The following is a 24,251-nucleotide window of genomic DNA, read 5'->3' as shown; positions in this document are numbered from 1 at the left end:
ATCTTCCACGAATGGTGCTTCAAGACTGCAATATTTTTAACTAACACTGAGTTTTATTATTGCTCGGACATTTAACATTTTGTGTGTGTGTGTGTGTGTGTGTGTGTGTTAACAAACTGCTATCTGTTACCTAATTGTATTGATACTCCGCAGTACTCTTGGTTACTGTTGTATCCTAAAAATAGGGCAAATGTGTATTTTGCAGATAGGGATAGAAATCTTTTAAGTAAATAAATATCATACTGATTTTAAAAGAGCATAACTGGAGACCAATTCAGTGTAAATGGCTTGGAACCCAAATACTCAAAAGAGTGCCTCTTCCCATATTAACTTACTTGTCTGTTAAGATCTTCTGCCAAGGCCCCTCTTCAAATGCCATTATCAGAGATATAATACATGAGAGCAAAGTGTTTATAGAAAGCGCTCCCTATGCAGGTTCTTCTGGCACCAGTTGCAATCTTTTCTGCACCATAACACCTTTTTTAGTCATCTGGGCATTTTAATCTTATGTATATTTTAAATACTGTTTTCTTCGTTCATCAGATGTTTTATGATTACTCTTATTGATTGTATACTACCCTGGAATTCTAAACAAGAATGAGGGGCGATATTTATATATCCAAATGTCATTGATTGAAATTCACTTCTTTAATTGTTAAATGGCAGGTTCTTCGGAGATACTGATCATGACATGCAAAGATTTAGTATCAGTGATGTTAGTGTAACAACCAGTAGCTAGATCACATTCTTTACAAGGCAGAAGTGTCATCAAGTTGTAGAGGTATTGCAGTTTTTGAGCTGGTAACAATGATGTTTGGGTTCTGCAGGTGTAGATGATGGTGAAGATATTCCACGGGAGATGCTTATTGGGATCTATGAAAGAATCCGAAAGCGGGAGCTCAAGACAAACGAGGATCATGTGTCACAGGTCCAAAAGGTTGAAAAACTCATAGTAGGAAAGAAACCGGTAAGTTATATTTTGCATTTGCGAGTTACATGTACAAAAGTATATTCTCTATTCCAGTGTTTCCCAACCGCTGTTCCGCAGCACACTAGTGTGCCGTGGAACTTTGCCTTGTGTTCCGTGGAGGCGGGCGAGGCGGGCGGTGAGAGGCGGGGCGGCGGCGGCGAGCACACGCGGGGCGGCGAGCGAGCGAGCTCCCACAGCCCATCGCCGCTCGCTACTGGGCCTGCGCATCCGCTCGCTACTGGGCCTGCCCCAGGAGGTGGGGTTGCGGGCATCACGCCCTTCCCCACGTGAGCGGGGAATCCCATCCGCCCCCACGTGAGCGGGGAATCCCATCTGAGCCCCTGCGAGAGCAGGGGAATCCCATCCAGCCATCTCAGCCCCCGCGAGAGCAGGGGAATCCCATCCGGCCACGCCTCCTGGCCAGCCAATCGGCTGGCTGGAGGGGGCGTGGCTTGCCCTTTTTAGGGCCGGAGCGGAGGGGGCTCGCCCTCTCTTCTCCGGCTAGCCCCATCGCCGCTCGCTACTGGGCCTGCGCCTGCTCGACGAGCACACGCGGGGCGGCGAGCGAGCGAGCTCCCCCATCCGAAGGCACCAAGCAGGGGCCCTTGGCCGTGCCGGTGCCCACCGTGCCCGCCTCCGCCCAGGAGGGCGGCAAGCAGCCACCACCACCCCCGCCGCTGCCCGCCGCAACCGCGCCGCCGCCCCCGGCTCCCCGCGGCGGGTGATCGTTCAGGCTTCGACGGGCGAGCTGCTCCGCTGCCTGGGGGACTTCGTGTGCCGCCGCTGCTACCACATCCCATCGCCGCTTAGCCTGCGCGTGCGCGATCGCTGCGCGCTGACGTCATGGGGCGGGGCTTTAATGGTGGTGTGCCGCGAGATTTTTTTTTTGTAAACAGGTGTGCCGTTGCCCAAAAAAGTTTGGGAAACACTGCTCTATTCACTGAACCATTTCCTACTGAGCCATATCCAGCTTTGGGGGCATAAATGACTGCTCAGAAAGTGTCTCTCCTGAGTTACTGGATCTATTTTATATAGTTTCTTTAGTTTTCTAAGTATTTATATCCCACCCACTCTAAAGCATAGAGGTTTTTATTCCTCTATATTAAACATGAAAATATTCCAACATCTTTTTATCCCTGCGTGCCAGCTTAATGCAAACAACCAAAAGTCAGCGCCAGTAAAGAAATCATATTGCACCTTAGGAATATGGCAAGAGTCCAAAGAAACAGAATTCCAAAGTTGTGGGGCAGCTGTTGTGTTTATATGGGAAGGTGGGCACACTCATTGCATCTTTGTAGGCTTACAGATAATGGCTTTTCCAAAATGAAGAGGTAGAGTTATACAACTTTCATTGCCTTATAGACTGGAAAGTGGAGTTTTGAAAGCTGCAGAAATACACTGCAGAATTTAAGCTTTGTGAGAAAGCAATTTGAATGATTAAATAAAGTCATTAGGATTAAATTAGCATTCCTTGTGCTCATTCCTGCTTAGTGACAGCGTGACTATGCAAAAGGGGGTTTGAAAATAAATGCCCATCATTATTTATAGGCATGTTTGCTTTTATAGGAGTTTAGTGATAGTAAGACCATGAAGTATTTGCTTGATATGATATGTATTTCTCTGAAATTTAATGAACTTGTATGTGTCTTTTTCTGCTGTAGATTGGATCTCTACACCATGGACTTGGTTGTGTAGGTATTTCCTTTAATATTCATTTCTGTTCCGTAAGCAAAGCTCGTCAGAAGGGCCCTAATATGTTTAAATTGTTACTCAGATTTTGGCAGTTCATTGTTTTCTCATCCTAAATATTTAAAAGTGTCAATTGTTGACCTAATGAAACATTTCCATTTTGTAAAGGAGCCAGATTGTTCTTTTTTCTGTGGGGTTCAGTATCACACAGATAGAGCTTGGTACAACAATGAAATATAAAAGTCAATTACGGTAATTAGCAAGTGTCAGGGAACTGCCATCAGTGCCGGAGGGAGAGAGCAAAAGCCAGAGGGATTCCAGAGAGCCTCCAGGGATTGGGAGAAGCAGCTCCTCTTCTGGGGAAGAGAATAAACGCAGGTCCAGGGGAGAGGGGGTGCAGGAGTCGGACGGATGTGGCGAGGCAGTCCCACGACTCCTTGCCTGGGACAAGCGGGGAAGGAAGGGGTCCTCCGCTGCCCACGCCCTCTCTGCGCAGAAGGCTTTTGCGCAGAGAGGGAAGGCGAAGACTGGGCGTCAAGGAGCTTTTGTGCTGGAAGAAGTTCAAGAAACGCCCACTCACGGATTCTGCCAGCGATTGAGGCGGCCACGGGCGAGTGGCTCTCCGGACAGATAAAGTTTACATTAGCAGCCAGCCAGGGAGAGGTTTGCCCTGCTTGCGCACGAGCAACCCCTTGGAAACATAACAGCAAGCATAAGTGAAAGTGGGGGCAGCTTTGTTTATAAACCTGGCTGAGGTCAGTTGTGATGAGCTGCCCTTAGACATATTTCCTAACAATTTTGAGATTAAAAACAATTTGCCTCTCCCCTCAAAGGTGTGCATGGCCTCTGATCTGCAGATATTTAAACATACATCTCTTTCTTTTGCATTATTTTAATGTCAGAATATTTCATAAATGTGCTTTGCTTTCATTGTTTTTAGTGTTTAATCAGCTTAATCAATCAGTGTGGAAACTTAGCACAAGATTATGCAGTAGAGGAATGTGGGACTGAGACATTCCTTTAGGATCTTTCACACACACAAGCTGCAAAACGGAGAACATTGAGCATTGGGTGTGCCCTTGCATGTCTTCTGTTTATATTACAGATAGCTAGCCGTGTTGGTCTGCCATAGTCAAAATAAAAAAAATTCCTTCCAGTAGCACCTTCTTCAGATACTTCAGATACGAAGAAGTATCTGAAGAAGTGTGCATGCACACGAAAGCTCATACCAAGAACTAACTTAGTTGGTCTTTAAGGTGCTACTGGAAGGAATTTTTTTTATTCTGTTTATCTCTTATATATAGGGGTTAGGGGACAGGTACAGTGTTACCTCAGGTTACATACGCTTCAAGTTACAGACTCCACTAGCCCAGAAATAGTGCTTCAGGTTAAGAACTTTGCTTCAGGATGAGAACAGAAATCGTGCAGCAGCAGCAGGAGGCCCCATTAGCTAAAGTGGTTCTTCAGGTTAAGAACAGTTTCATGTTAAGTATGGACCTCCGGAATGAATTAAGTACTTAACCTGAGGTACAACTGTATAGATGAAGGTCTTCACATATTGTCACATACGGTAATAAATGTTGGAATACTGCTGTTGGTGACTATTGTGGGACCTTTGACAGCAAATATTCAGGCTTCCAGTTATCAATGAAACCTCATTGCCATATTAAGTTAAATAGAATATGCTTAGTAATGTTATTCAGGTACCTCAAGTATTCTAGCATTACCTCCAGAAGAAAAAATTAGAACTAAAATAAAAGTTAAAAAGTAAAGAAATTGCCTTTTCACTTGTGTTTAATATTAGAAATTAAATATAAGAATTTTCTTTGGAGCAAACCATAATTCTTCAGTAATTTTTGTACTAATTGATAAGATGAATTTCTGGCTTTGACCTTTTAGAACAACTAGGTTTGGGTCTTAACTCGCTCCTCCAGTCACCAGCTCCTGCCATACCACATCCCAATTTCCAAATGTCCACAACCTACAGGAGCCAGCTGTTAAGTTTGTGGGGAATCTGTTCAGTGAACTCTGCTCCATTCACAGAAGGGAAGTCAAGACTCATGCCCTAAACCAGGAGAGGCTAACATTTTCCACCATCCCTTACTACTGGCCATGGTAGCTGGAGCTGATGGGAGTTGGAGTTCAACAACATTTAGTGAGCCACAGATTAGCCACTCTTTATTCTGCTGTTAATCAGGAAACACAGATTTGCTATAGTTTCCCCATGTATTGAATAGAATTGGGCAACTGATCTGCAAGAGCTCAGAAGCTCACTGAATATGAGAAACGTTTTCTTGCTGACTTTGTGTTATACTTTGAGACACTTCATTAAAACATTTGTATGAATATGAAGTATATATTATATTCTTCATATGGAAGGAATTTTAAATTGTGCATGCTGCATCAATCATTGTAAAAGTGGACCATGTGTGGCAGGTCACTTTGCTGATCAGGATTCCGCCCCCGCCCCTCGTACGTTTGGCATCTTACCTTAGATGTCATGGATGCCAAAATAAAATTATTGGCTCAGGAACTGAGATGCAGTTCCTCTGCACTGGGGCTAAGAAGAACTTAGAATCTATGAAGTTAGACTCTAATAAAAATTCATTGCAATTAAAACTTATTGTTAGTAGCCTTCTGTTTGTCCATGTATAAACAGGCTAGCATCTTGTGGGAAATCCGTATTGACCTTGAAGTAAAGGAACCTTAGTCCCCATACTGTATCAGATACAATACATGCACTGGCATGGAGCTAGGGTGAATTATTTTCACCTATTCCCGCTACTGAGGAAAATCAGAATACTGTTGAAGAGTTAATGATAGTAAAGGTAAAGAGACCCCTGACAATTAAGTCCGGTCACGAACGATTCTGGGGTTGCGGCGCTCATCTCGCTTTAAAGGCCGAAGGGGGGCCGGCATTTGTCTGCTTCCACAGACATTTTTCCAGGTCATGTGGCCAGCATGACTAAGCCGCTTCTGGCGAAACCAGAGCAGCACACGGAAACACCATTTACCTTCCCGCCAGAGCGGTACCTATTTATCTACTTGCACTTTGACATGCTTTCGAACTGCTAGGTTGGCAGGAGCTGGGACTGAACAATGGGAGCTCACCCCGTCGTGGGAATTCGAACCACCGACCTTTCAGTCGGCAAGCCCAAGCGGCACAGTGGTTTAACCCACCAGCGTTAACCCACCCTGTGTTAATGATAGTAGCATTGGACAACAGGCTTCATGAAATAACATATGAGTTTACCACCAATATATAAATATGATGACAAAAAAAGGAAAATCCAAAAGGGTGCAAAGAGAGGCTAATGAAAAGCTTTTCCTTAAATGTTTTTTATTTTCACCATTTTTAGCTATTTCCTCCTTCACCGTTGTGGAGAAGACTTCACCTAAATAATACTGAGCTCCTTTTTAATTGACTAAAGTCAGCATTGTACTATATCCCACAGGTCCTTTCTCTTCCACATCGGAGACTTGTTTGCTACTGCAGGCTCTTTGAAGTTCCAGATCCAAATAAACCACAGAAGCTTGGATTACACCAGCGGGAAATATTTTTATTTAATGATCTGCTTGTGGTATGTATCTGACAGGCGTATTTTTATAACACATTATATTAATGCAGAGACTCCATTAAGTAAAGGGGCTTACTTAAATGCCGAATCCATGTAGGGGCACTATGTGGGTTTCTGCATGGATTGTTATTCATATGTGGATGAAGAGCTGTATATACAACTACAGTTGTATGCAGTGCTCAGGATCAGCTAGGAAAGTTGTGCAGAGAAGCCAAAAGGCTAGTAAATGGAAATGGTATTTTAGGCAGAGTTTGTCTTCAGGATGCTTACTGGTGTAATATTATAAGGGTTTATTGTCCATACATTTCAGTATTTTTAACTAACTGAATACTTTTCTCCAACATTGATTTCTATGCTTGTTGATATTTTTAGGTCACTAAGATCTTTCAAAAGAAGAAGAATTCAGTCACATACAGTTTTCGACAGTCCTTTTCCCTCTATGGAATGCAGGTGCTCCTTTTTGAGAATCAGTGTAAGTGTTTTTAGCTTCTCATATGAGTTAAGGGTAAATTGGTGCACCTCACTTCTTAAGAATAACTATACCTTGAGGAAGCAAGGTATCTAGTGGTTTTCCCCCATTTTTTAGAAAAGATATTGCAGAAAGGCAATGAAAACCTATTGTTAATATTGACGTGATAGTGTGATTTTGCTTTGTTACCACATTTATTTAAATGTTTATGAAACAGAATAAGAATAGCATTCAAAGACTTTTAAAAATAAAGTATGAAATCTTGATTCTCTGAAACATGTGAGCTATAATGGTTTAGTATATGTACACATACGGGATATTTGGGAGAAAGATCAGTTTGGTTCAACACAGCCTGACACTCTCCTCCAGATTTCTCCCCCTTCAGCATTTTTCTTTAAGTAATGCATAGCCATTATTGTAGCTGAAGGCAGCAAGCTACAAATATCCCACCCAGCCTATCTGCATGTTGCAGCTGTCAGATTCAACTTGTTCTCAAGGAATGGAATTCATATACCTTCTGAGAATTCTGTCAATTAAAGCAAAGGCAGTGAAAAGCATTCCATTTAAGCTGGCAAGGTGATGGAAATGATTGGCAATGGGGAGTGGATGATAAGGGTAAAATGTATTTTGAGGAATCAGTTAATTCTTTGAAAGGAAATAAAGTATTTATCTCCACATTCGTAGGTCATGAGGGAAAGACAAAATAGATACTTCCACTTTTTCCAGAACAAACCTTCATTTTAAAAACATGAAGGTCTGCAGTTTCTTTTCACTAGAGACCTCGTAACAGTGAAAATATATTCACCAACTTCCTTCCTCCTGCCAATTCTAACCTTTAAAAAGTCTTCAGAAGATATTTTCATACCCCTTTCTGAGAATTTATTTAAGTGAACATTTGTGTATCCAGCTGTATATGTACTATTTTTGTACAAAATATGCATTGTTTTATATATCCTCTTTTGATGGTGGACAAATCCATTTTATACGGTTTTTAAACATTTCTTGCCTTACTCAATTTTATTTATTTATTTATTTATTTATTTATTTATCCTCAGAAAGTTGTATATTAAAAGTAATTAAAAGTATTAACATGCTTTATTTAGTACTTTTAGTACTTTTCTATTTAGAAGCCCTTTTGGCTCAAAAATGTAAGGATTGGGGCAGATGACGGGGGTGTAATCCCACTTATATTTGATTGCCATAGCTGTCGGCCTTGTGATGATATTTGTCTATTTACAATTTTATAAGATGCACTTTCATTAAAAAATACAACAGGGCGGAATACAACATATAAACACAAAATAACGATATTCATTTTAACATCAGTAAATACTGATTGACTTAACAAGAAAATTCATGTTGCAAAGGCCTTTCTGAACAGTAAAGTTTTCAAGTAACATATGAATGAAGGAGGGATAGTTCCCACCAAACCACTGCTGCAAGGGAGTTCCACAGGGCAGGGCCTGCCTCACCAGAGTCCCTGGTGATGGTCTTGAGGGTGTGAGGAACCACCAGAAGTGCCCCATCAGAGGATTTCAGTGATCATTCAGTCTACCACTGCATCTAGTCTGTGATATATGGCGGAAATCCTTGAGTGAGTGGTGACTGTTGTTTTCCCTCAAACGCCCCTCATCATGTATGATGACACATTTGATTCACCCAGGAGACTTATGTGGCTGAAAAAATGACAGCAAGTAGCCGTCTACAGGATAAACCATAGGTTCACCCCCATAAAATGCCCTCTTTGAAGACTTCCCATAGGCATCTAGTCAGCCACTGTAAGAACAGGGTGCTGGTCTAGATGGGACTTCCACCTAATCCAACAGCATTCTTGGTTCTGAGAAAGTCATTTCCCATTTTTCTGCCTACAAATGGTGGGATTTTGCCAAGTTTATAGTTTTGTAGTAATCTTTGAATGGCTGTTCAGTAAGGTCTTGTTTTCATTCGGACCCTCCATGTTATTCCTGGAGGTAGTTGGTGACAGAGAGGACAGTTTCTGCCAGAAACTGTAAAGAATGTGACAGACCTGTAGGCATCTTAGACCCCCTGAAATAACACCAGAAACACAGAGAGACCTAGAAGCCCTGAGATTCCAATACATATCTCCCTCAGGGTAAGTTGCCCGGTCTACTCTGGGAGGAGCAGAATAGACACAGATGCTTCCAGGCCTTATCCTATCAGTTGCACATGGTTACCAAGAAATGTTAATGTAATGGAAATCTTTGATGTACTGGGATGTACAGTGGTACCTTGGTTTATGAACTTAATCTGTTCTGGAAGTCCGTTCTTAAACCAAAGCATTCTTAAACCAAGGTGTGCTTTCCCATAGCAGCGGGGGACTCAATTTACAAATGGAACACACTCAACAGGAAGTGAAACATGTTCTTATTCCAAGGCAAAGTTCACAAACCAAAACATCTATTTCTGGGTTTGCAGCTTTCTTAATCCAAGTTGTTCATAAACTAAGCTGTTCTTAGACCAAGGTATCTTTTTCACATTTGGAGATGCAAATAGAGAACAGAAAACCCTTGAAAGAAATTAATATACATATATCCCTTTTACCACTTCCTAGATTATCCTAATGGCATACGGCTCACATCAGCTGTTCCGGGAGCAGATATAAAAGTTTTGATAAATTTCAATGCGCCAAATCCCCAGGACAGAAAGAAATTTACGGATGATCTGAGGGAGTCTGTTGCAGAGGTACAAGAAATGGAAAAGCACAGAATAGAGTGTAAGTACAAAGGTACATATAGTAGAGCATTTAAAATTAATTATGTTAGGTGAATCTATTTTGGCATACCGTATTTTTCGCTCTGTAAGACGCACCAGACGACAAGACGCACCTAGTTTTTGAAGGAGGAAAACAAGAAAAAAAAATTCTGAATCTCAAAAACCAGAACAGCAAGAGGGATCATTGCGCAGTGAAAGCAGCAATCCCTCTTGCTGTTCTGGCTTCTGGGATAGCTGCGCAGCCTGCATTCGCTCCATAAGATGCACACACATTTCCCCTTACTTTTTGGGAGGGAAAAAGTAAGTCTTATAGAGCAAAAAATACGGTATTTACAAAAAGATTTCTTTATAAAGTTAAAATTTGCTCAGAAATTGTGACTGAATACTACTCAAGATTAAACTGCAGTTGAAATACGAGAATGTTTTACTAAGTGCTGATATATTGCATTTTCCTCAGGAGACTTACAGTGGTCCAAGGCCATCCATTTCAGCTCTGACCACACTTTTAAACTCCATGACTGGCTGTTACCACATGGTTATGTGCCACTGCCATCTGGAGTCTGGCAGAAGGATTTGCATTGGTAGGCTGTTGTGATACAATTATGCACACAGACTACCAAGGTGCAGTGACACCCAACCAAATGAAGACATGGCAAATTTGATGGCATTGCTTTGTTCATTGCTACCTAATGATATTTGTTTGTTTGTTTGTTTGTTTGTTTGTTTTGCTTTGTGCGCCAGAGACTACATTATGTGAGGTACTGTTTCTGAGCATTTCTGGTGCCAAAGGAGAAGGGATGGGCAAAAGGCTTAGGTATATGAAATATTCCCCAACACTGAAATTAATAGGAATGCGCCTTCTCACACAGAGCTTTCTGTTGTAGAAGCCCTTAAAAGGCTCCGGTGTGTGGCCCAGCTTCTGGAATGCTGTGCCTTTTGCAGACGGAGCAAGCTTTATTTGTCCAGGTGCCAATTTTTAAAAGAATTGCATTGGGGATTATTGAAATTATTAACGAGCCAGCGAAGAGTCTATACGTATTTTTTCAGCACTACAATCTGAAAGAGCCAATAGAGTAATTGGCTTCTGCTCTCTTTTCAGCTGAACTTGAAAAGCAGAAAGGTGTAGTACGACCAAGCATGTCTCAGTGCTCTAGCCTGAAAAAAGAGTCTGGCAATGGGACATTGAATCGTGCCTGCCTTGATGACAGTTACGCCACTGGGGAGGGTCTTAAAAGGAGTGCCCTTAGCAGCTCTCTTAGAGACCTCTCTGAAGCAGGTATGCATTTCTTCCTTCTTTGATAAATATATTCATTGAACCTTAATATATGCATGTGTGTATGTGTGTGTGTTCAAAGAATACACTAACAAATATGAAAATGTAAAAATGTAATCCTGAGAAAGTTAAATATGTCTCATTGTTAGTAGTGTGGTTTTTTTCTGTTTTTCCCCCTCTGCTTATTCAAAAATTCCATTTGAAAATATTAAACTGTTGTAGCTTTCTATGTATACTTTAAAAGGAGAAAGAAGACAGAGAAAAATTGTAAGTTTATAATAAAATAATGGTTAATTAAGTGCTAGGTATAATGCTAGGAGTAAACTGTTTAGTTTTGCGTCCCTTTTTGTTATTTTCTTCCTTATATTGTCATTAGGGGGGAAAACCCACCCAAATCATTGTGTATTGGCTGCTTCTTGTGCATTTTGTGCTTATGTGTATCCATGTAGTATATTGATGAATGAAATTGAGTGAAGCCCTGCTAAATTCTACCTAGAGAAACATAAATCGGATATAGTTGTGTGACTGGTGCTACTTTATCGTATTGCTCAAAACGTAGACTCTAGATCTTGCTGAAACTGTGGCTTGTGTATATACTACACTACTGTTGCCAGCATAATGGGGAAGGAACCATTTTGGCAAAGTAGTAATTTCACCACTGCTTTTGGGCCTAAAGTTTGAACTGATCTGGATGGTGATGGAAGTTTAAAATATATTTTAAATTATAGATGTTATACCTGGTTTTGGAATGTATGCATTTTAATCATTACATTTCACCCATGTGTGCAGAACGTAGAAAAATGCCACTACGATTATGACTGGAAATCAATGCCCTGGTGTATTTTGAATGTCAGGCACTACATTTCAGCTATGTGTGCAAAAGAACAGGCACGTTATTGGTTCCTGCTGTTGCTAGTAGAATTGCTCTGCCTGTTAACACCATGTACACTATGCTAAATTATAATATACCACTAGCAAATAGATTTAAATTTTTGCTTACTTTTCATCCTATATATTATTTTGACCTCTATATAAAAGTGAAGTATACCTTTCTCTTTAAAATATCATGTGTAAGCTTCTACTGTGCTACAGTCATCAATACTAATCTTAAGTATGTGCTATGTGTAATTATGTGCACATGCCTATTTGTGCATCAAAATATACACATACTAATATCTGCATCTTTATTTTTACCAAACGGGTTTACTTTCTATTTAGCCACAATTATTTATCCATAGTAATTATTATATATTACTTTCCTTTGGGGACAATTCAGTGACAACCATGAATCCATTGCATGGAACAACACCAGTGCAAAGGTCCACTGAATTAACGCTTTTTAGAATTTTATTTAAAAATGTGCACTTGAGTAGACTTTGGATGAGGCCTCAGTTGTCATTATTTAGTTTCATGTAAGAATGGTTTCACTTTTCTGTTTTTCATTGAGAATGACAACATTCATTTTTAGAAACAGGATTTTCACTAATGTACCTATTACTTGACATGATTCCCAGTTAACACTTTTCATCCTACTAGGAGCTTTCAAACATTTACTTCAGACATTGTCATGTAGCTAGCTTCATTTGGAGGATTCTTTACCATAAACAAGATGAATTTTTCATAAGCATGAAACATCCCATATGTCAACAACATATGCCTTCTGTTGGCATATACTCATCACTGGCAAGTTATTTTCTGTAGTTGAATATAGGCGTCAGACTGAAGGGTTTAAGCAGTGACTATGTTAAACCCAGCTAAACTTAATTTTAACATTTTTATTGAGTCATAATTATGGAGAGTTTATGTTTGGACTTGTGCAGTGCAATTAATTTAAGAAACACACACATACAGTTAGGTATTGGTTAGGATAACCTAGGTGGTATTTTCATTGATTATGTTAGCTATTGCCAAGAACCAACTAGAAACAGGTGCAGTTCTATAGAAGTTGGCCTTTGGAGTGATTTCCATGGGTTCAAACATGGTGCCCCCACAGAAAGTTTCCTCCATGCAGTTTCAAATCATAGAGGTAAAATGCTTCACATGGTAACACATTCTGTGTAAATTATAGGCTGATACTGATGATCCTTTGATTTCATGAAAAATGAACAAGATGTGTAGATAACATCTTTTACTACTTTTTTAAATGTGTGTATCTATAGGGTTCATGTTAAATATGATCTTCAAAGATACATGTTTGAACTGGCCCTCACTGCAATGATATTCTGAAGTGTTTAGCTTAAACAACACTGTCATTTTATGCCATCACTCCCCTCCAATAGAAAGATTGAGCATGTAGCTAAAAATCATGTAGTGTTGCTTTGCTACAGAACGCAGGAGGAGGCTGATGAAGTAGAATATGTGTATCTTATGTAGGTAGAAACATGCTTTTTTCAAAAGGTTACCTTGGTTTTTTAAAAAAATATAAAAATTAATTTTACCACTCAAACAGTGGTTATAACTGCTTTATAATTTTTATTTCAGAGATTGTGTAAATATGTAATAATGTTGTTTTTGGATACTATGATGTATGTAAAACTTGGATATTTAATGTTTTTCTTTTTAAAAGAAAAATATGTCAAAAATGTTAAGGCAAAGCATCTTTTAGTTCAGGGCCAGGGAACCTGTGGCCCTCTACACGTTTCTGGACTACAACACTCATCATTCCTGACCATCGGTCATACTGGCTGGTGCTGATGGGAGTTGTAGTCCAACAAACATATGAAGGACTCTCCACCCTGCATGTTGGATTTTTTAAGCCCTATATTATTCTCACCACCTGAATTAGGTTTTCCAGGCCTCCAGCATTAAATATGTCCTTTAACACTTCTCCAATTTATTAAAGTACAGTGGTGCCTCGCAAGACGAAATTAATCCGTTCCGCGAGTCTCTTCGTCTAGCGGTTTTTTTGTCTTGCAAAGCAACCCTATTAGCAGATTAGCGGTTTAGCGGCTATTAAAGACGTAGCGGCTTAGCGGCTAAAAGGCTATTAGCGGCTTAGCGGCTTAGAAAGGGGGGGGCAGAAAAAATCGCAAGACTCGCAAGACTTTTTCGTTTTGCGAAGCAAGCCCATAGGGAAATTCGTCTTGCAAAGCGCATCGAAAAACAGAAAACTCTTTCGTCTAGCGGGTTTTTCGTCTTGCGAGGCATTCGTCTTGCGGGGCACCACTGTATAATTTATTTAAAATAATAAATGGCTAGCTTTTAAAGGCTGCTTGTTTAGTTTGACAAAGTCAGGTTTACTTGTTTGTGTCTCATGCAGCCCAGACAACTTCCACAAGTTGTTTCATTATGTGATAAAGAATAAATAGGTCCAAATGAAATATCTTTAAGCTGAAGTGCATATTTGCAATTTGTACTCTGACCTCCGGAATAGACCCTTGGTAACTGACTAGCCATTTGCTGCATGATGTTAGAGGAAAAACTTGAGCCAGGGTTTGGATTGCTTTGGAAATATGACCGCAATTACCATCTTAAGCATCATTCCCCCCCCCCCACCTGCATAATTGGAGGAGACATTCAAGGATAGTTGTGAAAGATTTAGAAATTTGCCAGATGCATCACCATGGTGTTGTAAGAGTAGGATTGATTTTGAGTCAGAAACCTACCTCAGATGAGTCTGAGCATTTTAAGATGACAAGATGCAGTTTAAGATGATGAGATACAGTTGCTTAAATTAAAGCCTACAAACATTGAGGTCCCTTATACTCAAGGTATATGAAGCTTGTACTAATTTCCTGAAATTTGGAAAATATGTATCCAGGTTGCCTTCTCAAGGCAATGTCATTCCATAATTACAGTGCCACACCAGAGAAGGCCCTGCTTCAGGCAGCTATAGATATGACCGTACAGAATTGTAAAATTATTTATTTACTTATTTAAAACAATTTTACTGCCCTTCACTAAAAGAAGTCAGGGAACATATGCCCGTCGTAATAAAATAAAACAACATCAATAAAAGACAACTCTAAAATAAAAAAGAAATGGGGGCATTATATCTTAATACATCTTAAAGTATCTGCATAAATAATCATTTATTAAGCTGGCATCTAAAAGCTTGTAAAGTTGACACCAGGCACACCTTATTAGACAGATATTCCAAAACTGGGGCACCACCACCAAAAAAACCCTTCATTGTAGATATATTAGATTTGTTTATCTGTACCTAGTTATCAGGTTATCACAAGATAAAAGTATGAAAGTAACACAGCTAACCAATGAACTTACCTCAGACCCAAATAGTCGAAGGAAGTGATGGGCAGCTGGGGCTTGTCAACTTGGGAAGGTAGCCTATCTAGAAGGAGAAGGAAAATTCTGCTGCCTTACAGGATGTCTTCAAGAGAAGAAAGGGCTGAGGAGTAAACCCTACACAAATCCAGAGTGGAGTCCCTAAGACGGTTGGATGGCGCCTTGTATGCCTCCTTCTGGCAACTCCTGCAGCCAAGCTGGTTCCAGATGCATTGCTTTCCTTTCCTTTGGACCATATGAGTGACACCGAAAGGGAGGGTCCTGTTGCCTTGGCAGCTCAGGCCCTCCATTCACAGCTCAGGCCCTCCTTGTGCCCTGGGGAGGTCACTTCACCCCCAGAGGCACACTCCATTGTCTCTTGAGACAGAAGGATACCAACAAGAACAAATTATTATTATTATTATTATTATTATTATTATTATTATTATTATTATTATTATTATTATATTTTTATACTGCCCTGCATCTGAACATCAAGGGGCAGTTCACAATATAAAAACACAAAATAACACAAATTACATATTAAAACAGAAACAAACCGATAAACCCCCTCCCTCAAACACATTTAAAAGGCCATAGAATGTTAATCAGCCCAAGGCCTGGTTATAGAGAAGGGAGCCACACCAATCTGCAGCTCTGGGTAAAAAGAAAAAAGGAAGATAAGTGAAATTAAGTTGCTTCTTAGAGTTGTGTGTTGAAAAAATTCACAGGCTTGGTCGCTCATTTTTGTAGAAGTCTGGAGAGATGATGAATTGTGCCCACTCCCCTACAGAAGAGGGCTTGCAATCATGTTTACCCTAACACTCACCTGCTTTCCTCTGTTCAAAAGAGATGTCTGCCCTCTGTCCCTTTTTGGGGAAGGCTGGTAGAGAATACTTTGTACATATGTATTATTAAATGTAGAGCCTAAGAAGTATACGCACCTTCTTGGCATATGAAATCATGTTCAGTGCAGTGCTGTATGTTTTCTGGCAGCCTTTAAGTATAGTTTGGAAAACATTACTCCCATAAAATGTGTTAAGCGCTTAGAAAAGGCAAGCAACTCTACAAAACCTGATACGAAAGGGACTATAGAAAAAGGTTGCTGTCATGAAGCTGTGTTGTTTATTTCACCATGGAAAAAGAGAGCTTTTCATATTGTTAGAGCTTTGAGGGAATTGTGTGACTTTTGTGAGGAAACTAAGATGTAAAGATGTATTAGGAAACTAATATGTAAAGAACTCAAGTCTCCATTAAGAAATGGGCTTCATCATTAAACTCTAGTTACTAAAATTATGATTAATTTACTCTGGAGCTACTTTATTTTATCTGGACTGTTCTGGAGCCCAAAATGATCAAAGGGTTGGAGCAACTTGCCTGAGGAGAAAAGTTTGAGCTTACCGTTGAAAAGGCAAGGAAAGAGGGCACATGATAGAGGTGTATAAAATTATGCATTGAGTGGATAGGCTTCTCTCATACTACTGGAAATTGGGGCCATCCAAAGAAGCTTAATGTTGGAAGATTCAGACAAAAGAAAATACTTCTTTACACATAGTTACATGGAATTCTCTCCCACAAAATGTAATGAAGGTACCTGCCGTGAATGTCTTTAAACAGATTAGACACATTCATGTAAGGCTATCAATGGCTGCTAGCCATGCTTGGCCATGCTCTGTTGGAAACAGAATGTACTCAGGTGTTACTTGTAGACTTCATCCAGTAGGCATCTGGTTGGCCACTGAAAAATGGATGATGGACTATATGGGCCTTTGGCCTGATCCAGCAGTGATGCTCCTACATTCTTACATGGCTTGTTTCTAGAACAGAAAACTTTTATACTTGCTTAGTCCATAAGTTAACATTAAACAAATATACCAGCCATACTTGCTTTTATTTCAGTGTACATTCTCAAAAGGTGCATCAAGTAGTAAGTTTTAGAAATCAGAGTACTTTGTTCTGTCTTTTGGCCAGTCATGCTGTCATTTTGATGCCAAAATAAGTTATTTAGGAATATGAATCACCAAGTTAGGGGCCTGCATGTAAGATCTGGCATCTGATCTGAGCACACATGTTTATAAAAACAAAGCCACAAACGGTAGGCAATTGTGGCTATATCTTAAATGTGTAAGCACTGCACAGTTGACAAACACAATCTCACCATAAGTATGGCACTGCAGTTTAAATTTTCTACAGAAAATTAAGTTTAGTTTTACCATGGAAGAATGTTATATGAAATCCACTATTGTATCTTGATAATTATAATTTCAAGTACTAAAACTTTGAAATGCGGACAAAATGCCTAATCCCATCCTTGGAGACGTTAAGACTGCAGTAGTTTAACTCAGTGCAACTTCTGAATAAGCACTCTTAGGACTGCACTGCAACAGTACCTGAAATATTTTTAAACGGTATTTAAGAAATACTTGATACATATAAAAACAGTTATCAAAATCCTACCCACTGAAGGCCATTATAATACAAGTATTGTACATCTACCGAGTGCATTAAGGATTCCCAGACACAAGCATTCCCCCCATAAACTACAGCTGAGAAAGACATGTAATTAAACGAGAAGCTTTAAATTTCAGTGGTTCCACCCATTAAAATAAGTGGGAGCTTCCCCTCTGACGTCAGTGGGATGTGAATTGCATCCTAAGGCTAGAATCCTAAGCACACTTACTTAAGAGCAAGCTCCGCCAAACAGAGTGGGGACTTTCTTCTGAGTAATCATGTACAGGATTGTGCTTTAAATGTTTACTAGTATAGTTTCAGTTCCTGTCCTATCACAACATGCAAAGTTAATCTCCAGACCCCACTAGAGGATCCTACAAGGCATCAGCGAAGGCGGCTGTTGATCACCCAGGTCTTGTCTCAGTCTCTAATCTATGGTATTGCATGTCCTGGGCAGGCAAGCGTGGGCGTCGCAGCAGTGCAGGATCGCTAGACAGCAATATGGAAGTAAGTAGGAAGTTACTGATGTCTAGCTGGATGTGATGTGCATTTCAAACCTTTCTTTTATATACATTTTTTTGCTCTTTTTCTTCTAACATACAACCTGCCTGCCTCAAATAAAAATGCATGCCAAGGCTACTCACTTCGTATTTTTAGATTTTTATTTATTTATTTTTTAAAGAAAACAGCAACACTACTACTACTTCTGGCTTGTTTTTAGATCAAGTACCATTTTTTTAATTATTATTATTATTTCAGCTAACCTCGTCCCCTTCTGTTCCTGCAAGCATGGTTAAATGAATATGATGTGCCCTCTTGCCACCATTACAGTCTGGTCCCTGCTTAAAGGCCCAGTGGTTATTTGTTCCACAGTACACCGTTGGTGCTGTTTGATATTTAACTTAGCTACTGACGTCATGCTCAGCCATTCACATTGCTTATTTTTCAAGTTAAATTGCGAAATGTATGCAGTCGTGACACCATGGAATTGCATAGATAGGGCATGGGGAAAGAAAACAAATAAGACGGATGAATTCAATGTGGATTTCATGAGATTTCATTCATCTTCAAACCATTTATATACTGTTCATGTCTTTGAATTCAACCTGCAGATTTTTGTGTGTGTGTGTGCGCGCGCACGTGTGTGTGTGCGTATGTGTGTGTGGTGTCTGTGTGTGTTTGAATTAGGTAGACTACAGTCTACATATAGCACACGATGCCTCACCATTGCTCTGTCCCTATAGCTGTCCATAAAGAAAATAAAGTGTCCACAGACTAATTAGATAGTCAACGGCTAAATAGCAGGAAATACTGGGCCATAGGTCAGGAGATGTGGGAACAAAGCACAAAACCTACCGATAAAGAGAAACAAGGATAGTCTCAGTCTAACACTATTAGTGATAGCTCACTTACTTTCTACATCTCAAAATAGAAGCAGTCTACTTTAAAGTTAATGTTAGAGGAAAACACAGCACAAAATCTGAATGTTAACAGTGTGCTAATTATTTCAGTTTAATTCATTGTAACTGTAGACATGTATATATTTGTTCTTGAAGGGAGAAATAAATCACATGACTATAATATCTTAATAAGAAAAAATGTAGATTTAAAATCAGATCAAAATGTTTTAATCACTGACTAGTGATTACTTTTTATTGGTAAAATTTTCATTTTTAAAAGAAAAAGGAAAATCACTTCTTTCTATAATTGGGTCATATCTAGCATCACCTCACCTGTACCTTAAAGGAAGAAATTGGCAGAAAGACAGACAGACAGACAGACAGACAGACAGACAGACAGACATCTCCTATAGGTCATAGACAGACAGACATCTCCTATAGGTCATACAGCAGTTTATCCCTATGAGCTTTCAAGGAAAACATGATGGTCGCTGTGAACTTTTTTCTTTTACACATATTTTAAGGTTTTTTTAATTTTTATTTCTATTAATTTCTTTTTAGGGGTCCATCATTAGCAGTCCTCATATGCGCCGAAGAGCTACATCAACCCGAGAGTGTCCATCTCGCCCTCACCACCAGACTATGCCTAATTCTTCCTCACTACTAGGGTCCTTATTTGGTAGTAAAAGGGGAAAGCCTTCCCAAGGCCACCTAGCAACTGGCCCGTCACAGCACCCACCTCACCCTCCTATACTTTCACATCAGCAGCATTCGCAGCACTCTTCTTCCGCCCTGCACCACGCGGGGCCAGCGGAGGGGCAGACCCAGGCACAAGTGCACACCCACCATTCTCAGTACTGCCACATGCAGAACCCGCCTCCGTACCATCACCACCACCACTACCACCCGCCCCAGCATATCCAGCACCCACACCAGTACCACCACGTGCCGCACTCGCAGCATGTAGCACATTCGCAGCATTCTTACATACCGCATTCCCACTCGCAACATTCTCATGCCCCCCATCCTCCATTACCCGCTCCTCACCCCGTACACTCTTCCCACGCGCCACATCACCACGGCCAGCCGGTGCCCCCTTCTAGTTCAGCCAGCACTAAGCCCAAACATAGCGGCATCAGCACAATAGTCTAGAACCAAACTCCTCTGCCAGTAATTGTAGCTCTAGACAGGCACTTACAGGAAGCAGAAGCAGCCTATAAAACTGGAATGGTTTTTTTTTTATAATAATAAATAAATAAAAATGAAACACAAGCCAGAAACAACTTAATTGACTCCTTTGCCTTAAGGATTCAATAGAACAACTCACGTTAGCTTGATCAATGCTGGTCTTACAACTGAACTCAGTGGTGATCTTCTCCCTCCTTTTCTCCAGTAGCCTTGAAAATATGCTGCTTGCTGAAAACATTTATGCTACCTTTCGTTTCACCCACCCCCCATGACAATTTTTAATGCATAATGAAAACATAACCTCAAAATAAAAGGAAAGAAATATGAAATAGAACCAAGTGTTGCATTCTTGCTCCTTAATTGTCAATGGGCAAAAAAAGTAGACCTCATATGGTTGATGAAAGTACGTAAGTAAACTTTATATAATATAAATATATAAATATATACATATATATATATATACTGTATAGTTAACATTTGTGCTTACAACAAAACTTTTGCAGTCCACAAAGCTAGCAATATATACTTTACCAGGAATTCCATTTACTGATAGAAGGGCAGTACAGTAGTTGAACAGCGTAATGAAAGTGTAGACCAAAAAACTAGGAACAAATTCCAGGCATTTCAGTGTTCTCATTAAAAGTTCTCTGGACTTTGAAAAATATCTCTAAGCAATCATTGCAAAGTGTGCCAAGTAACATAGCATTTAGCTGTTGTAGTCAAATATTGCTTTGTACAAATCCTTATTTTATTAACAAGATAATATACTTAATCAGTATTATACTATTTCAGGTAAGCAAACTAGTTAAGATGCAGTAACTATACAGTAGCAACATGAGACCCCCTTTGTTAAGGGCTGTCTCTACCTTTTGGTTACTCAGATTCTTAGACACTTTAAAGGCTGTGATAACTGTGAACTTACACAATCCATAGTTCTTCTTTTATATTCATATATGTTTTAATAAACTCACATTAAGATTTAAATGGAAGGTACTTGCGTACACGGCATAAACATTCATCTCAGACCTTAAAACAAGAAGCATCCATCCCTTTCCAGACACATTGCCACTTTACCATAACTTACTCAGTTTATCTCAGTTAAAATAGACTGCGGTTCAGGCTTGCCTTTCCATATGAAAGTGATCTGAAACTTGAAGGCTTATTTTAGTACAGATTTTTTATAACTGTAATTCCATGTAGCCATGTGCTGGCAGCAGGACTCTCTCACCATTTCTTCATCACATTTGTTAGTTTTTCCCAGCACTCAGCAGGCTGAGTCTTTGCTCGAACTGTCATGGTCCAGTTAAGTCGCAAGACATCTCGTAAGAGCCAACTGTGCTGTTGTTGCTTATGTGTTGTAACGAGTCATTCGCAAATCCGTATGCGATTTTTTTGTACCCCCTAAATCCTATTTTTTTAAATTAAAAAAAAGAAAGAAATCATACATGGAGAATACTTTGTAGTTTCAGCATTTTGAGCCACCCCAGTCACAAGGACTGTACATCTAACTGGCAGAAACAAAAGGAACTGCAGAACTACACCAGCAGAATTGTGAATGTGGTTTAAAAGAAGAGGAAGGAAAAGTTCCAGTGAGAGATGGGTAAAACAAAAAAACACAAAAACGGTGTTGCTTCGGAATGTAGAAGTGATACGTGAAGATGACTCTTATGTATTGGTGACCCCCGATGTCTCCAGTTTGTTTTGTTTTTTCTCTCCCTCTCCTTCTTGCTATGGATTATATCATGATTACCAGCAAAACTAAAAACCAATTACTTCTGTTAACTTCCACTCAGCAAAAACAACCACCTAGAGTTTAGTCTGCTGTTTAAATTTGTCTGTTATTTTCTACGCGTGCAATACTTCCTGTTTTGTTCCCCCCTCCCCCCCATAAATTAACTACATATGAAATGAAAGTAATAAAAGTCAATTTGATGGTCATCCAGGCAGATTACCGAAGAGGGTTCATCTCAGCAGCCCCTGAGGCTCGTTGTTCTTTGCAGTTTAAGCATTGTTTGTCCTTATGAGGGATAATAGAACTGTCTGCATGTCATCTAATGTTAATAGTATTAAAGCTACACTCTACATATTGTATATTTGCAAAATATATCAGTGTTACTGTTTATATTAGTTGAAGTAAAGTAATGACATATTTAAATATGTAGACTTTTCTTCAGACCTTTGTACCAATAGTAGAGTCTAACTGTAATTTATAAGTTGTTCCAGAAAAGATAAGTAGCTGGTGGGATACTCCCCCCCCCCCGTGTTGTCGCTCATTGAATATTCTGCATGAACCAGACTCAAAAACACATTCACTGGACAACCTCATTGCTTTGCATTTGATGGAATAATATTGGCCACACACAAAAGTACTTTAGTGTTGCCCATCTATTTATACAATTTGGATGCCCTAGGGAACCCCATGTAAGGTTTTAAACTCCCATACTGTTACTTGTTTTAAGTTCACATACACACAAACATCCTTATATGATTCATACGAATTCCGTAAAATGAAGGTTATACATTATTATTTATTTCATTTTCTTGCCATATGCATATGGAACATATAAGTAGAGTGAATGCATTAGAAACATGAAGTGCATGAATCGCAACGTTCCATGAATACCGAAGGAGGTTCATTTCCCACCCCCCATAAGTATTTTTGATAAGAACATTCTGTAACCAGCATTACTTTTCAAAACTTCACTGCTTTATAGAGGAGCAGTCTAAGGTGCCAGAATCCCTTTTAGAGACCAAGAGTACAGAACCGTTTCTCTTAGATTGGGAAAATGACAGCAATCATCATTAGCTTCTATGTGCAGTTAGAGGAAATAAATTTTATAGCATGCAGCAGGGGAAAAGTAGTTACCGGAAAGCTTTTCTTAGTTTTTCCGTATTGATTAAAATCCATACAAAACACTATTGAACCATGTGTCTTTCTTCCCATGAATAGTATGGCTAGGTAAAAGCAACAATTTGAAGTTAAAAGAAAAACTAAATAACCTTGCAAAAATATCTTTTCTGGGACAACGTCAAATATGTATTTGTTTTAATCCTTTTAAGTTAAGAATGAAATGTACAACAATGTAAAAAAAAAGTAATCCTAATATAATGTATGTCTTGTATTGCTAAAAAGAAGTCTTCAAGCATAACATTGTAGAATGATTTTCCCATCAAGCACTGCATGCAGCAGAAGCCTCTTGTTTCTTGATTTTAAAATGAGCTGAAAGACAGTCAGCAGCTATTTAAACAATGACTCTCTACATGTTGACTTGCTGTTCCATATAAAGCTGTGTGTTTACTGCAGTTAAGCATGCATTTTGCTGTTTCCGTTGTAAAATATCATCACATCTTGCCTGCAAAAATGAGTAATTGTGTATATAGTTAAAGAAAAAAACTTGACCAATAATAAGATAAGATTTTGAGGGAGGGAAAGGATAGCGAAGCAGGACCAAGTAGGGAGAATAGCTAATTCTCTAAATTGTACATAGTGTGTAAATTAGTATTAATATAAGTCTGCAGTCACTTTCAGGTTGCATACAGTACCTGTCTCCTGCTAGGAACTTTAATCCCAGCCTTGCGTTGTATTAAACTGTTGGAATTAGGTCTTGAATGCAGACTGTTAAAAGACCTCAAGAAACATCATGCTCATGAAAAGCTTCTGTTATGGGAGGCTTCAGACCATTTTGTAACTGTTGGGAAGGAAGGAGTGCTTTCATTTTAATATGCATTGTTTGTAAGTAGTATCAGACCTTATCGTTGTAAAACTATAACTGTGATTATGTGGGAAATCAAATAAATCACTTTGAACTCACTCAGTTTCTCATCCTTTGTAGAACTGCAAGCACTTATATTTTTCATATTAAATGAATAAAATTACTATGCCACTTCAGTTCTTGGAAATCTCATTTTGTGTTGTTTAAAACAAAAAACACCACTGCAGTATTGCATGCAAAAGGTAGAAACAAATAGCCCTGTTTTGTACAGGCGAGGCATTGGGCTCAAATTGGGACTGTTTATGTCTCAGCTGGAGAGGACAGACAAATCAATGATTTCCTATGGGGCGGCTAACCTGTGGCCTCTAGCCATTGTTGGATCCCCTTCTGCTGCAGTCGTCATGGCTGATGATCAGGAATGATATGTCAGCCATGTTGACTGGGGCAGATGGGAATATCGAAGGTCACAGGCTAGCCACCTCTCATTTAGAATGTAGTCTTACACAATCCATAGGATACAAGTGGTAAAACAAAAAATATACTCCAGGTAAGAAACTTGTGGT

The 24,251-nt window shown here is 39.5% G+C and overlaps 2 protein-coding genes across 26 annotated transcripts in view; one reads left to right on the top strand and one right to left on the bottom strand.

Annotated features, from left to right (window-relative positions):
• Positions 1–23,786, top strand: part of IQSEC1 (IQ motif and Sec7 domain ArfGEF 1) — a gene marked incomplete at its 5' end in the record, with an annotated part of 298,180 nt that extends 274,394 nt beyond the window's left edge. For 14 of the 25 annotated variants that reach the window (XM_083489202.1, XM_083489201.1, XM_083489194.1 and 11 more), the window contains 8 exons: positions 828–967; positions 2,632–2,661; positions 6,115–6,240; positions 6,610–6,709; positions 9,279–9,440; positions 10,539–10,715; positions 17,845–17,894; positions 19,349–23,786. In XM_083489202.1, coding sequence (XP_083345328.1) covers positions 828–967; positions 2,632–2,661; positions 6,115–6,240; positions 6,610–6,709; positions 9,279–9,440; positions 10,539–10,715; positions 17,845–17,894; positions 19,349–19,939 — 1,376 coding nt within the window. In that variant the 3' untranslated portion in view covers positions 19,940–23,786. The remainder of the gene's footprint in view (positions 1–827; positions 968–2,631; positions 2,662–6,114; positions 6,241–6,609; positions 6,710–9,278; positions 9,441–10,538; positions 10,716–17,844; positions 17,895–19,348) is intronic. The other 11 variants (XM_083489191.1, XM_083489188.1, XM_083489196.1 and 8 more) reach the window with 3 other exon arrangements.
• The window catches only part of CFAP92 (cilia and flagella associated protein 92 (putative)), a 332,392-nt gene that overhangs the window by 227,657 nt on the left and 80,484 nt on the right, over positions 1–24,251 (bottom strand). The gene's annotated exons all lie outside the window — the stretch shown is intronic.

This window comes from Podarcis liolepis, assembly GCF_965112155.1.
Source record: "Podarcis liolepis genome assembly, chromosome: 2".
Taxonomy (NCBI): Eukaryota; Metazoa; Chordata; class Lepidosauria; order Squamata; family Lacertidae; genus Podarcis; species Podarcis liolepis.
This window is presented reverse-complemented; position numbering and strand designations above follow the sequence as displayed.